Source organism: Anastrepha obliqua, chromosome 5 (assembly GCF_027943255.1).
Source record: "Anastrepha obliqua isolate idAnaObli1 chromosome 5, idAnaObli1_1.0, whole genome shotgun sequence".
NCBI lineage: Eukaryota > Metazoa > Arthropoda > Insecta > Diptera > Tephritidae > Anastrepha > Anastrepha obliqua.
Genome location: NC_072896.1, coordinates 107,536,476 through 107,552,145, shown reverse-complemented (window position 1 = coordinate 107,552,145; position 15,670 = coordinate 107,536,476). Strand labels below are relative to the sequence as shown.

Sequence of the window (15,670 nt, the reverse complement as noted above, 5' to 3'; positions counted from 1 at the left end):
AAAATGCTAGTGTTATGATATGTGTGCCTGGGCACATTGTACGAGTTTTCACACAAATTTGTTGTGTAAACAAAAGAAATATAAGTGCGTTGTTGTTGTTGTAGCAGTATAAACATTCCCCGTACATATACGAGGAATGCTGCTGAAGTGACAGTCCTTGACCGGATATAAATCCGGGTTATTCCGGTTACGTAGACCGTGGGAACGACAGCACGCACGTCGAACGAATTGCTTACCACCACTGATCGACATTAGAACGTGGTCAAGTAGGCTGATAGTTAATTTCGTAATGCTGCTCTAAAAACCAACCAACACACTGGCAAGTTTCATTGCTGTTAATGCCGTATAGTGGTGGCCTCAAAAAGCGTTTTCTATAATTTTTGGCTCTTCATGTGCGAGAAATATGTAGATATCGATCTACAATTGCCAAAACGCAACATAAAGGAACGTTGTACGCTCTTTAAGGGGGGAAGCTGGTCTAGAATTTTGAAAAAATCGAAAAATTTTTTTGTCTTAAAAGGTGCTTTAGGGTCTTAGAAATAATATACCAAATGAGGGATGCCAGCAAAAATGTCTAAATGCTCAAATTTTTCATTCGACGGCAGTGCCTCGCAGGTATGCCCCGAACGCTATTTACAACTTTAAACGCGTTTTTCTCGAAATCACTTTTTTTAAACTGGCCGAAGACATAACTCGAACAAATCTTTACCGATTCTTACGAAATTTTCACAATACATTCGAAATACCTTTCTCCGGAGACGTACGTAGGATTTTTTATTTATATTACATAGTTTTTTTTTTTAATCAACAATTTTATGTCGTTCTTTATAGTGAAAATTGTAACTTTTTGTTCAAACGTGCACCATTTCGCGAAAAAACAAAATATCGAAAAAATCCTACGTACGTCTCTTTCTGTTGTTATATAGAAACTAAAAAAATTTTATTTTTTGATCCAGGACAAAAATTAAGGAGTTTACGTCTTCGGCAATGGACCCACTAGAAAAAAAGGCGCCTTAGGAGAACTGCTGGATAGCGGCGATTTTGAAATTAATTCAGACGAAAAATTTTGTATTTGTACCATGAAAGCTATATTATTAAACCTATTTCACAGATTTTCGATTGATTCCTTTGTTGAGTCAAAATAAATTCATAAAATATGCCCATTTTTTGCGCTCTAGACCAGCTGCCCCCCTTAAATGCGCTCTCTTGCGTGCGCTACTGAGAACATACACGGAGTTACCTATTCATATGTACATATATATGTTATTTATGTAAGTGTGAAAATATTGTTTAAACCCATCTGCAAAAGCAAAGTGAAATCAGAAATTCAAAAGACTAATTTTATCACTTCCCAGCTGCACATGTTACTTTTATCTTTACTTTGCGAGATTAGATAAAAGAAATCTTTCGTATTTTAAAATGTTATACGTTTTAATATTTTTGATAAATCTACATACAATGTACAAAACTTGCAACCATTAATGATCATTGAAGTTGTTTGACATGACCACTTAATAGATTTTCATTCGTTTTTATTTTCGTTATTATGTTTTAAAAATCTCAATTCATGTAGTGCTTTTTGAAGTTCAAGAATATGGCTTCTTTCATCTTTCTTACATTTAATATTTGAGAATATCTTAATGACTTGTTTTCGTTTCTTCTTGCAACACGTTTTTAATTACACAAAACTAAGCTTATAATCACTTGGGTTGTTCATATGAAGTGTTGAGTTGATTGCAGCTGTAAATTTTACTTTTTTGGTCGAGATCACTGCACTACGCTTGACTTCTACGTAGAGATTAGCGCATAAACCATTCTGTAAAATACAAAAGTGTGAATTAATTACATTTTATTTATGCATTGTCAAATTTCGTTTACCCATAAATGTAGTAGAAGAAAGATATTAGGTAAATAGCCAATTTAATCCAACCTTCGCGCATATTTTTTGTTAAATTATCTGTACTGAGCACTGTTGTTGGATCGTAGAGTCCTGCACCAGTCATGACAGGGCGATTCTTATAACTGTAAGGTATTCAAAATTTATATTAATGTAAGTGTATGCACATGTATTTAAAATGTATTAAAGCTAAGGTATTGAGTTTCTTTCACTTTCAAAACAGACATTCACGTAGTTTTTTGGTAAACGCATAAAATACTTCTCGTACAATTTTTAGGCACTTTTGTGAAACTCAAAAGCTGACTACGAAACCGGGGCTAAACTGTTGTGGAAACATTCACGTGATGGTTTATGCATTTAGCTTTTTTCACACTTTAACTCACATTGCAACAGACTAAATACTATACAAATACCCAGTTAATCCTATAAAACAAAGTTATAGGTAAAGGCTGGTGTATGTAACCCACTTACCGCCATATGTGATATGCAATTAAGGGTATGTTAATGCATAACGAGAACCACTCGCCACATAGAAGGAACAATAAGTTGAGGAAAATATGAAGTAAATACTCCGGTAACACCAACTGAAAGCAGAAATTAGCATGACTTTCGTTATTTATAATTAGACAAAATTATAGACGGGCTTCGTAATTGTTGAGCTGCCAGCTTATTATTCACAGCAGACATGCACCCGCCCTACTTACCGGATTCAGACTATTGCATTGATCAATGGGATTTTTATAGTCTGTTTTTAGTTCATCGAACGCGATTACATGAAATATTGCGAAAAATATTAAGAATGCATCGCCTATCAAAGCTACTATATAAGTAAAGGCTGTGAAGTTGAACACCATTTTTAGCGCCTTTTCTATTGGGTGCTTGCCTGGCTCGGTTTTCGTTCACACGTTATGATGTGAGATAAAGCTGTTGAAATTGGTTATTAAGTTAAATTCTTTAACGTTGTGAGATGGAAAAATAAAATGTACTGCAATATAATTTTTCCACAAGAGTCCAAAATTCGAGGGCTAGCAGATGACACATTTTCCCAGTGTTGCCAGATAACTGAACAGGAGTGATATTAAAAATGTATAAATAAAACTAAATAAAGTAAAGTGAATAAAATTAATTAATAATGGAACAAATAAAATTATAAATTAAGTTATATGCAATAATATATTAAAAGTATATTTTGATCACATCCACCAATTTTAATATTAAATTACGTACCTTAAGTCCAAAGCTCAAAGTAGAGGTGCCATACCATAACGTCATAACTTTAAACGTAACGATATTTATGCCATCAATTATTGGTGCCATAGCTCAAGCATGTGTTGCATTGTGGTATGCATTTTGTTATCTTTTCTTTAGTTTCTGCACTTCGAAATGCACAAATGTGATAGTATGTGTAAATATCAGCTGCTTATGGCTATGGCACCAATAATTGATAATACAAATATTGTTACGGTTAATACTATGGTTAAAGTTATGGCGTTATGGTATGACACCTTCACTTTGAGCTTTAATGGGAACTAATAGGCCAAATCAGTGAAACACCAAAATGAAGAAAAACATTTTTCTAATAGCGGTTTCCCCTCGGCAGGCAATGCCAAACCTCCGAGTGTATTTCTGCCATGAAAAAGCGTCTCATAAAAATATCTGCCGTTCGGAGTCGGCTTGAAACTGTAGGTCACTCCATTTGTAGAACAACATCAAGACGCACATCACAAATGAAAGGAGGAGCTCGGCCAAACGGCCAAAAAGGGTGTACGCGCCAATTAGATGTATATATATATATATATATATAATAGGCCATATACACCACACAATAGGTCTGCGTATCGCGTGCCGTAAACAAACCGCTGAAATCGGATAATTCTTTCAAAATTCGTGAATGGTCTGATGTTGGCCACACCTTCTGGATTCACTCCACTGTGGAATTATCTGTAGACAATTGGAAATAAGTGTTAGCTTTCAAAAATTTTAGAATTGGTTGCGTGACCCGTGACCTAGGCGTTCAGACAATTATTAAGACAATTCACTTGCAACCGCCGTTACAATGTACAAATAACTTGCTCTGACTTCGATTTGTTTGGGTTTACAAAAATGAGTGAAGGCCGTGATAGAATTGTGAATGTATTAGTAAAAAATATGTGAATGTATTGGTATTGTTCTTGCGATACGATCCCCTATAAAGGCAAACTTAGAATGGCCCCGACACTTTTAAGTTGCAGAACATGTTTTTTGAAGTGAAAACTTCTTTAGAATCGTTGGGAGTGATTTGAGAAAAAGTGAAACGAAAAAAGCGACACTCTTGGCTACGAATATTACATATACACGTAGCGACGAACTAAATAACTTTTAGGCCAGCGCCGACAGCATGGCGCGATAGCCGAGCGGTTAGCAATGTGAGCTTCCGATCCAAAATCCTTGGTTCGAATCACAAGAAAACATTTTTTTTTATACAGTTATTTTATTTTATTTTATGATATGTTTATGAGGAGCTTTTTTTCATGGCAGAAATACACTCGGTGTTTTGCCATTGCCTGCTGAGGGGTGAGCGCTATTAGAGAAATAGTTTTCCTTAATTTTGGTGTTTTCACCGAGATTCGAACTGACGTTCTCTCTGTGAATTCTGAATAGTAGTCACGCACCAACCCATTCGGCTACGGCGTTTGTTTAATTTTACTGATGCAAAAATGAGGAAAAATATATGAATAAAGTTTGCTTACTGTTTACACATTTTCCAAAGGTGACGGAGAACCAAAAAAAAAAGTCGATTTTCAAACAAATACGAGTGCATATGTGTAATTGTGTTAGAGTTTCGGTCACGCCCCAACAAAACCTGCGTGCATATGTGTTTGTAACATTCAAAAAAATGTAATTGTGTTAGAGTTTCGGTCACGCAGGTTTTGCTGGGGACACTCATAATAGCAACCGCGTGTGTATTTTTATATTCGTAAATATTTTCATTTTTAAATATTTACCGCAATTATGCCGAAAAATAATGCAGAAAAGTGTCGTGAATATCGACAGAAAAAATAAAAAGCATCACGGAATTCATTCACGAAAATTTAATAAAGTATACACCAGAAGTATCGCGGATACTTAGAAAAGATTACAATAAAGTTCCAATGATTTTAAGTGGCGATTTTAACGTAAATTTTGCATTGGACACAGCGGTTCCTTTAATTGACGTTCTCAATACAACATTCAATTTAAAAATGTGTAACAATCGCACTGAATCGACAACACGATCAAAAACAACCATTGACGCGGTATTTCAAAAACATGTTGACAACATCGAAACAAAAGCATTTGTATCATATTTTAGTTATCATAAGCCACTCGTATCATTTGTTGAAATTGAAAACATTGAGGATGAATAATAATAAAATGAAGAAAATAAAATATGAACTTTATAGCAATATTATAATGAACCTATAATTATCCCGCCCCTAATGCTGCTATCGTCTCATTCTCTCTCAGTTTGTTTTACGGAAGGTTTCACTTCTATCGCGTCTAACCGTTAGACTGGTATTTTTTTTGGCTAGAATTTAGTATAATGCCGATCGCTTTGGAAAAAACGTTAAAAAGGGGGTGATAGAGGGGTGTATCCCCATCTTAAAACTGAAAACAGAACCTGCGGAGGCTTATAGTTTTTAAGTAATTTAATGTTAAAGTTCTATAATTTAGCGAAAAGTTGGTGTTGCCATACACCTGAAATGAAAACGAAGTTCGCACGCAGGGATGTTCAGTGGAAGGTTCATTGTAAAACTGCAGTATTTTTTGCTGTAATTTAAAGTTGAGAAATGAATTTGAAAATAAAAACATACAACTCATTTAAACTTAAAAACAATGATATTAAGCGTATCACAAAAAATAATAAAGTAATTAAAATTAAATTAAATTAATTAACACAGTATTTTTGCGTGGAACTCTTTATCGCGTAGGCGGCCTTCGGCCGCGCTTCATAAAAATAACCCTCATCAGTCCAACTCCGGCTACGCAATCCACAGTATTTTTGCATAGAACTCCTTTTCGCGTGGGTGGCCTTCGGCCGCACTTCAAAAAAATAACCCTCATCAGTCCAACTCCGGCTACGCAATCCACAGTATTTTTGCGTAGAACTCCTTTTCGCGTGGGCGGCCTTCGGCCGCACTTCAAAAAAATAACCCTCATCAGTCCAACTCCGGCTACGCAATCCACAGTATTTTTGCGTAGAACTCCTTTTCGCGTGGGTGGCCTTCGGCCGCACTTCAAAAAAATAACCCTCATCAGTCCAACTCCGGCTACGCAATCCACAGTATTTTTGCGTAGAACTCCTTTTCGCGTGGGCGGCCTTCGGCCGCACTTCAAAAAAATAACCCTCATCAGTCCAACTCTGGCTACGCAATCCACAGTATTTTTGCGTAGAACTCCTTTTCGCGTGGGCGGCCTTCGGCCGCACTTCAAAAAAATAACCCTCATCAGTCCAACTCCGGCTACGCAATCCACAGTATTTTTGCGTAGAACTTCTTTTCGCGTGGGCGGCCTTCGGCCGCGCTTCAAAAAAATAACCCTCATCAGTCCAACTCCGGCTACGCAATCCACAGTATTTTTGCGTAGAACTCCTTTTCGCGTGGGCGGCCTTCGGCCGCACTTCAAAAAAATAACCCTCATCAGTCCAACTCCGGCTACGCAATCCACAGTATTTTTGCGTAGAACTCCTTTTCGCGTGGGCGGCCTTCGGCCGCACTTCAAAAAAATAACCCTCATCAGTCCAACTCCGGCTACGCAATCCACAGTATTTTTGCGTAGAACTTCTTTTCGCGTGGGCGGCCTTCGGCCGCGCTTCAAAAAAATAACCCTCATCAGTCCAACTCCGGCTACGCAATCCACAGTATTTTTGCGTAGAACTCCTTTTCGCGTGGGCGGCCTTCGGCCGCACTTCAAAAAAATAACCCTCATCAGTCCAACTCCGGCTACGCAATCCACAGTATTTTTGCGTAGAACTCCTTTTCGCGTGGGCGGCCTTCGGCCGCACTTCAAAAAAATAACCCTCATCAGTCCAACTCCGGCTACGCAATCCACAGTATTTTTGCGTAAAACTCCTTTCCGTGTAAAAACCATTGAACCCAAAATTAAAACGTCATATGCGTGTATGTAGTAAGCAGGCACAATAACCCCCATTCCCATCATTAACACTAAACTCAAGTACTTAATTTTTGTTTTCATTTGCAGGCATCCGGCAACACCATACTCTTGTAATTCCAATCTTCTTCTTGTTCGCGCTTAAAATTGGAATGTGATTGCATAGGCAAATGAATTTGCATTTAATTTTAATAGATATAATTGGAATATTAGCATAAAAATCGGTACAAACACGCGTGTGAGTGTATATTTGGTGATTTATAGTGAAATGTTAAAAAATATAGAGTGTAATGTGGCAAATTATACTGATGTTCCCAAGGGCATTTTGAATGTAAATAATTAAAAAATTATTATTTCCCGATTAATTTAAAGTTATAAAGAGTGTTCCTTAACACCTCACTAACATCTCCACCAAGTTTCATTAAAAAAAACATTATAGTTTGCCAGAAATTCCAAGATCGGCATTGTTCTAAATTCCAGCCTTTTTTTTATTTTTTTTTTTAATGTTTGATGAAATTAGTGCAAATGAAATAAACTAAAATAAAATATATCCCAACTCAGATATACAAACTCAAATAAGCTAATACAAGCTAAAATTCCCCATTTAGGTTAAACGTATAGTCGGTACCTTCTTAAGTTTGCTGATATGCAACTCTTTTTCGTTATTACCGTCAAACAGCTGGCTTTGACAAATACCATAAAAAGGGACAAAGAACAATAAACTCCATCTGGAAGAAATTTTTTTGGATATTTGCGATAGAAAAAACACCACCACGAGAGTAAGCGAAAATATAAGTTGATATACTATAATACGCTAATCAAGGTAGATAAGATTATAATAAATCTTTTATTACTTTTCAGCAGGATTATGAAGGGTAGAGTTTGATAAACTTAGGTGAACCCCACACCAACAATTGTGTCTATTCAACCGTGTACCACATATAAACCTTTAGTTGTAGATAAGCGAACTTCATTGAAAGCAGTCGATCAAAATTATAAATTGTACAACTACTCAGTAAAATGTATTCCAGTGACACAGCTTGTCTGCGTTGTTATCGTACAATTGCACTACTTATAATTTTTAGTAATGTAGTCACTGCAGTTATTACAACAACTCAGAATGTATTGCAGTCTAGTAGTGGCAATGCAGTGGAGGCGGAAGCAACATCATCCAAAACAAGCGATGTACCGGTGAGTACACGCAATGCTGATGCAGTGCTGGCAATGTGTCCCAGCATGTTGAACTATGTATTTGACAATGCAACGCCGCGTGAGGAGGCAAATGCTGGCACCTTCGAAGAGTACACATCACTAGACACAGGCATGGGCGAAGATGTCGATGCGCTCTCTTGTCTAGCTGCTTGTTGTAAGAAGGCGCGCACCAATGACACCTGTAATTTGGTTTTTATCTTCAAACGAAAATGTTATCATGTACGATGCGTCAGCAATGAGGCCTGTTTGCCGAAGCAGCGGCAGCCATCGAAGCTACGCTTACAAATGATGTTGGTTAGTCCAGTGCGTAAGCGTGGTGGTGATGACGACAACATAACTTGGATGGACGTGATCAAAGAAATGAAAAATGGTGGTGGCGGCATTGACTTACTGCCATCAGAGGACTCCGAGGCCGCAATTGGTAGTGAAAGACCGTCCAATTCATTGAGCTTTTGGAAACAACCGCACAAATTTCGTTACTTAGGCAGAAATCAAGTGAGTACTTTAGAAATTTAAAATACATATTAGATATAAAATTGTCGAATATTAATTCTCGAAAAAGGATACGGCCTCCTACGATGAAGAGGATTTTCCTATAGCTGAAAAGCGTGTAAAACAAATGCTAATGCCAATAACTGAGAACAATGATGATCTGTCTTTCTTTGGCACAAACTTAACACCCGATCTAAATAAATACGTTACTTGCGATTTGGATATATCTGAATTGGGTACAAACACTCGTTGTGGACCAAAGGAGGAATGTGTGCCCGTACGACCGAATTCGGCAACTGGTATATGTCAGTGCATTGCCGGTCTAGTACGTGTACGTAATCATCAGCGTGAATGTGTTCCAGCAGAAGCAACGGCGGCTGATTATCCTATAATGGAGGAAATCGTACCACAGCGTTTCTCAATGTCTGCTGCTGCGTCCGAACTTTTACCCACTGCTGTTGAGCAGAGTAAATATGATGACGCCGAACATATTACAGGCACCACAGTCAAAGCAGAAAGTGATAAAAAATTGGTGGTTTCTGCTGTGTCAAAAGAGGTGCGATTGCCAGAGAAAGAGGTGACGCTGGCAGCATTCACTGTACCCGATGAGAATTCAAGTGGTAGCAAATATAAATATTTGTGGACGCTAATAACACAACCCAAAGGGCCAATGAACGGCACCATTTCCGATCAGAGCCAATCAAAAGTACGACTCTCCAATCTCTCAGAGGGTTTGTACATCTTTAAGGTGTCTGTGACCGGTGACAATGGCACGTATGGTGAAGCTATGGCCAATGTGACAGTCCTGCCAGAAAAACGCACTAACCGTGTACCGCAAGTGATGATTAAGCCAAAAGAGCAAACCATACGTCAACCGATTACAAATGCCATTTTAGATGGTAGTACAAGCACCGACGATGATAAAATCGTTAGCTGGCATTGGGAAGTGGTGCAGGGGCCCATTGGTTATCAACCTAAATTGCCAGAGGTGAATACACTACAATTGACTGATCTTACTTCGCCAGGAAATTACACTTTTAAACTAACGGTATCCGATTCTGATAATGTCACGAATTCGACAACGGCTAATATAACGGTGCTGAAAGGCACCGACTACCCACCGGTGGCCAATGCAGGTAAGGGGTGTATTGCAATAATATGAGTTTAAGGTATTTTCTAGAAATTTTCTAAAATTATTATAACCTTTTTAGGAGATGCTGTAATATTGTACCTACCGAACAATAATGTAACTTTGAATGGCACCGCAAGCACCGATGACCACGAAATCGTCGCCTGGGAGTGGACGAAAGATGCGGGAGATGACACGAAAGCTGTTGATATGCAGAACACACGCACACCATATTTGCAGGTAATTATTTAATTGAATTAGATTCCAAATATTTTTATTTAATTTATTTTACAAAATTTACTAGTAGAAAAAAATCCATTCAATATCCAGTTTAATTATCAAGTAAAATAAATCTTGTCGGACAACCAGGCGGCCATCAAATCAATTACACTAAAATCAAAGGTTGTTTAGGAATGCCTGGCAGCTCAAAATGATATTAGTACCGTCTTCAAGGTCAGCCTTGAGTGGGTTCATAGAGATATCTAGCCAGAAAGGGTACTAATGTTCCTCTGCTTGAAAGCAGAGACAATATTTGAATTCCTATGGCAACTTGCAAATTAAGAATAATAATAATATTCTTCAGGAGGTCATGGAGAGAAGAAAAGATCAGGAGAACTGCTTTACCTCTCAAGAGAGAACATCTCGAAGGTCGTGGCTTGTGTCATCGGTCATTGGTTGTTAGTTAGATACTCTTGTATGCAAAGTTTATTTTCGAATGAATACTGCAGAAGTTGTAGGGACAAGGAAGAGGAAGAAACAGTAGAACACTTTCTCTGTAATTGTCCAGTCTTAGCTAGGAGTAGAGCAAGGTTGTTAGGAACACACTCTTTTGAATCTCTCATGGAACTATCAAGTGTTGGGATAAAACCTATCCTACGCTTCATAAGAGAGTCTAACTGGATCCATGAAAAGTGAACACGTGTTTCACAGTGGTACCACAAAAGGCCTACCTGGTCTAAGTATGTTGGCTACTCTAAGCCGACTGCCACAAAAACCTAACTTAACCCAAGCTAAATTAAAAATGTAAATAAACATATTTGCATTGCAGTATTTTTCGTATTTTAGTAGTACATTTTTTCCACCCAAAAATCATACAAATTCACGCGTAATTGCGTCACTAATGTCTAGAAAAGGCAATGGCAAACCTTCGAGTGTATTTCTGCCATGAAAAAGATCCTCATAAAAACCAAAAAAGGCGGTCGGAATCGGCTGAAACTCCATTTGTGGAACGACATCAAGACGCACACCACAAATAGGAGGAGGAGCTCGGCCAAACACGCGTTGTGCAAAGTGTACGCGTTAATTATTTCTTTTTTATTTTTACTGGCTTATGGAACGTAATAATTTTCAAAATTTTATTATTTTACTTAAAAAAAATTGTCATATCAATGAAAAAGAACAAACCAGTTGAGCACTGGGAATTTCTTTAAAAGTTTTAACATTTTGGTTAGGTTTTTTTATATTAGAATGTTTAATTTAATTTTTTTTTTTAAATTGTAGAATTTTTTATAAATTTTTATAATAATTCTTATTTATCTCCTCTCTATCAAACAAAGTATCTGAATCTGATTTTTAATATAGTTTAGAATATTAAAACATATTAGCATAGAGGCTTTGGTGAGATGAAAGGTTAAGTTGTTATTATTTCTGAAAATTTTAAACGTGCCCATTATTAGATATTAAAAGGAGTTAGTTTACTCGAAACAAAGTTTAACGCTGGAAGCTTTTTAATGAATTATAATCGTATACCGTATAATACCAAAAAAAAACAAAAAGTTTATTTTCTGCATTGGGAAAGTTCTGAAAGTTCCAAATCATTAGAGCTCCAAGGCACGGTGCACTAGACATGGCTTGTTTACTGGGGCGGCAGCCCTTGCTGGGGAAAACCCAGAGTGCAAGTCACTCCGGCCGTGTAACGTAGAATCGGCTGCAATGGGAATGTTGAGTATGAAGAGCTCCAGCCACTCCGACAGACCCACGTAACCTTAGCACAATTACGTTCTGGATACTGTAGCAGGTTAAACTCCTACCTATCCAGAATTGGCCCCGACATACTAGACATACTTATGTCCGGCATGTGAAGGCACAAAGCACGACACTAACGTTCCTGCATGTGAAGGTACCCCGCACGACACTAACCACCTCTTCACATGCCCCATCAAACCCACTCATCTAACACCTCTCTCCCTCTGGACCCAACCCGTCGAAACTGCTAGTTTCCTGGGCCTACCGTTAGATGAGCTTGACGAAGACGACCGGTAATTTACACTACACTGACAGGGCGAAGATACTGCTACAACAACAACAACAACACTAACGTTCTCACGACAGTCGGTTCTACGTAACCGGAACGACCCGAATTTAGGACGGGCCAAGGACTGTTATTTCAGTAGCATTTCTCGTATATGCACGGGGAGTGTTTATGCTGCTACAACAACAACAACAACAACAACAACATTAACAACATTAACCACCTTTTCACATTCCCTATAAAACCCATTCATTTAACACCCCTCTCTCTCTGGACCCAACCTGTGGAAACAGCAAGTTTCCTGGGCCTGCCGTTAGATGAGCTAGACGAAGACGACCGGTGATCTACACTGCACTGACAGGGTTAAGTATACTGCTACAACAAAAACAACAGCGTCAACATCCCCACGATAGTGGGTTCTGCGTTACTGAAATGACCCGGATTCATATCCAGCTAAGAACTGTCACTCCAGCAGCATTCCCCATACATGTTTGGGAAATGTTTATGCTGCTACAACAACAGCAACAACTACTACTACAGCGCCAGTTCATTGCACTAAAAGTTAAAGAATATGTATTTGAAAATGTTTTAGAAAAGTTTAAAGTAACCCAACTTGCACACTTACGCCTGCTTAGATTTGCCTTTCTTCTTCCCTAACGATTGCCATCCCCTTGTATTTTGCAGCTCTCAAATTTGGAGGAAGGCATCTACACTTTCGTTTTGAAAGTGACCGATGGTAGTGGCCAATTCAGTACTGCTAAAGTACACGTTCTTGTGAAGGCGCAAACAAACACACCACCCGTTGCTGTGGCGGGTGGCAATCAGGTTATAAAATCGTTTTTGCTTGTAGTCTCACTTTTTGAAAATTAAAAATATAAATCATTATCTATGCAGACTATAAATTTACCTCGCAATTGGGTTGTTCTGAATGGCTCGGCCTCAAGTGATGATATACGCATACAATCTTATCATTGGAAACAAAACTCTGGACCGAATACAGCAGCGCTGGCAAATAGCACAGCGGTGGTGAGTAGACAAACGCTTCAATATCGCACAAAATAACTTATTAAGATCATCTAAGGCCACCAATGCTACTTCCTTAACATTGGGTGTGTATGAATTTGTTTTGGGCGTCGTTGATGAGGACAACAATACAGCTACCGATAGTGTTTGGATAAAAGTTGTACAAGGTATATGCTCACACATGTAAAGGGTGATCAATTCAGAGGTATCGGATTTTATTCCAATTGTACGACTTGTAAATGTTGTTGAGGCGTAAGTCCTTCCAAGATGAAATGTCAGTGAATACTGAAAAAAAATGTATTTAGACAGAAGTCGCACGTGATCTGTCCAAAAAACCATATTGGAAAAGTACCTCCAATCTGATCACTCTTTATAGATATATATACAGATTTGAAATTTTTGCTTCTATAATTATTGCTTCTAAATTTGCAACAGAGAAAAATGCGCCGCCTGTCGCTAATGCCGGTGGAGACCAAAGCGTCACATTGCCCCTTTCCGCGCTCTATTTGAATGGCACGTCTTCCTCGGATGATTTGGCTGTTGAGCGTTATGTATGGACGCGCGAGGAGTCTAGCTTGGCAGCGGGTCTAGTTTTGGGCGATAGCGATAAGCAGCCTGTTATGATTGTATGTAAATTTGTGTAACCTTCAAAATGATTAGAGAAGAAAACAAAGCAACAAAGAAGTTTCCCATTTAGACACTTAATGACTATAGAATTTTACATGCACTACTCTCCTCTAGTCATTTTAGGAGTTCAAGTGCTGTATGTAGTTCAAACTAATATTCGCATTTTTTAAGCTAACCAACCTCGTGCACGGTCGCTATGTGTTCAAGTTGACGGTGTATGACGAACAAGGCCTCTCCAGCAGTGATGTAGTCAGTATTATAGTACATCCCGATCCGTTATTAATGAATTTGGTGCAATTAACATTACCCATGGGTCCATCTGTGCTGACACAATCCGAGTTAAATTCGATAGTGCAAAAGATTGGTTTGCTTTTAGGTGATATGAAAATATTTGTGCGTGCGCTTAAATGTGATGGGCGACGGGCAGATTCAACAATTCTAGTCTTCTATGTAATGGTGAGCATTTTGAACTAATTTCTATTAACTGATGCTTGTTTTATAACATTAAACTTTTTCATTATTAAGTCCGCCGACGCGGATGGTCAGAGTCGCCCGGTTAGTGGTTTGACCGTTGAGCAACTACTCAAAGACAAGTTTCAGCGCGATGCTGGCTTATTGGGCACCGATTTCACAGATATACGCACAACTGTGTGCCAGAATAAATGCTCGGGCCATGGAGTTTGTAATCCCACAACGCGTGCGTGCACGTGCGAGGCATTCTGGATGCCATCCATAACATATTACTGGGGCATAGATGAGGCCAATTGTGGTGAGTTGATGGCTTAAGAAATACATTGCGATGGTTAATTTGTGTGCTCTGTTTGCAGATTGGTCTATTTTATACGTTTTTGTTGGTGTAATCATCAGTTTTCTGCTGTTATCCGGCTTATTTTGGGGCATTACTTGTGCCTGCAGACAATCGAAAAAACCACCGAAAAGACCAAAGCTACAAAAATATTCATTAATTGGCAACAATGATGAGGAGGCACCGCAATGTAAGTTTTTTTTTTTTTCAAGCCGTTATTACTTATTTATTGTTGTATTGAAACGTGTGAATACCCACTTTCAGTTTGTCGCACAACAACGCTGAGCGACTCTGAGACAGATTCCGATGTGCTCTTCGAAACACGCACAAAACCAAATGGCATTTTACGTTCAAGCAACGCAGCGAAACATAACAAACATAATAGTCATGGACAAAATAAATATGCCATAACTAAATTAGGTCGGAAAGTAAAGACGTAAAGACGTAAATGAGTGTGATAAACTTTTCCGAAAGTTGTTCCTTCTGTTAATTTCTTTGTTCCTTTATTTCTACACATGTGGATGTAACGCGTACACCCATAACTAAGCCTATTGGTTTTGGCGACACATTTTATTTGATAAGCGATTACTGTGTTAAATATACTATAATTTAATGTCTAAGTTTTATAAAGTTTATAACAAATTATGCATGAACATTCAATTTGTATTGTACTCGTACTTTATGCAAGTATGTATGTATGTGTGCACATTTCTGTATAAGTATGCGCAGTAAAATCGCCAAGCACTGAAAGCATTCCGCACATTAAGTATTAATATGTTTTGTATTGTAATCGTAAATAGCTTTTGCAAGCAAAAAAAGCTGATATATTTGTATGTGTATTGTGTACTTCTGTATTTATCTTTTATTAAGGCATTGCCACAATTAATTATTTACATTTTTATATTTATTTAAGAACAAACATGAGCTAGGACTCCATTTGTAAACGAGTCTATGAACAACAACAATTATACAAAATATATCTTTATGTATGGATGTACTTATAAAGATTAAATATGAAACTATTTACTTAAATAGTATGAAGCCACAAATGCTTTGATTTTCATTTAATCGAACGTCACTTCTCATTTATCATTCAAAGCGTTG

At 37.9% G+C, this 15,670-nt stretch overlaps 2 protein-coding genes across 3 annotated transcripts; one reads left to right on the top strand and one right to left on the bottom strand.

The window, feature by feature from the left end:
* Positions 1 to 1,511: 1,511 nt before the first annotated feature.
* On the bottom strand, positions 1,512 to 2,953 carry LOC129247570 (protein cornichon). Its single transcript, XM_054886739.1, has 4 exons — positions 2,602 to 2,953; positions 2,369 to 2,481; positions 1,879 to 2,022; positions 1,512 to 1,816 (listed from the first exon to the last, which is right to left on the bottom strand). Exons 1-4 carry the CDS (start codon positions 2,749 to 2,751, stop codon positions 1,789 to 1,791), a joined length of 435 nt encoding a protein of 144 aa, XP_054742714.1. The 5' UTR covers positions 2,752 to 2,953; the 3' UTR covers positions 1,512 to 1,788.
* A 4,749-nt stretch (positions 2,954 to 7,702) lies between these two features.
* Positions 7,703 to 15,615, top strand: LOC129247667 (dyslexia-associated protein KIAA0319-like protein). 2 transcript variants are annotated; one of them, XM_054886898.1, is made up of 12 exons: positions 7,703 to 7,806; positions 7,892 to 8,734; positions 8,802 to 9,867; positions 9,943 to 10,100; positions 12,796 to 12,936; positions 13,006 to 13,137; positions 13,193 to 13,301; positions 13,570 to 13,760; positions 13,933 to 14,217; positions 14,287 to 14,530; positions 14,589 to 14,756; positions 14,831 to 15,615. In XM_054886898.1, the coding sequence occupies exons 2-12, from the start codon at positions 8,048 to 8,050 to the stop codon at positions 15,004 to 15,006; spliced, it is 3,357 nt and encodes a 1,118-aa protein (XP_054742873.1). In that variant the 5' UTR covers positions 7,703 to 7,806; positions 7,892 to 8,047; the 3' UTR covers positions 15,007 to 15,615. The 2 variants fall into 2 exon arrangements, with proteins under 2 accessions (XP_054742873.1, XP_054742872.1); XM_054886897.1 differs by having other exon boundaries at positions 7,889 to 8,734.
* The last annotated feature ends 55 nt before the right edge of the window (positions 15,616 to 15,670 follow it).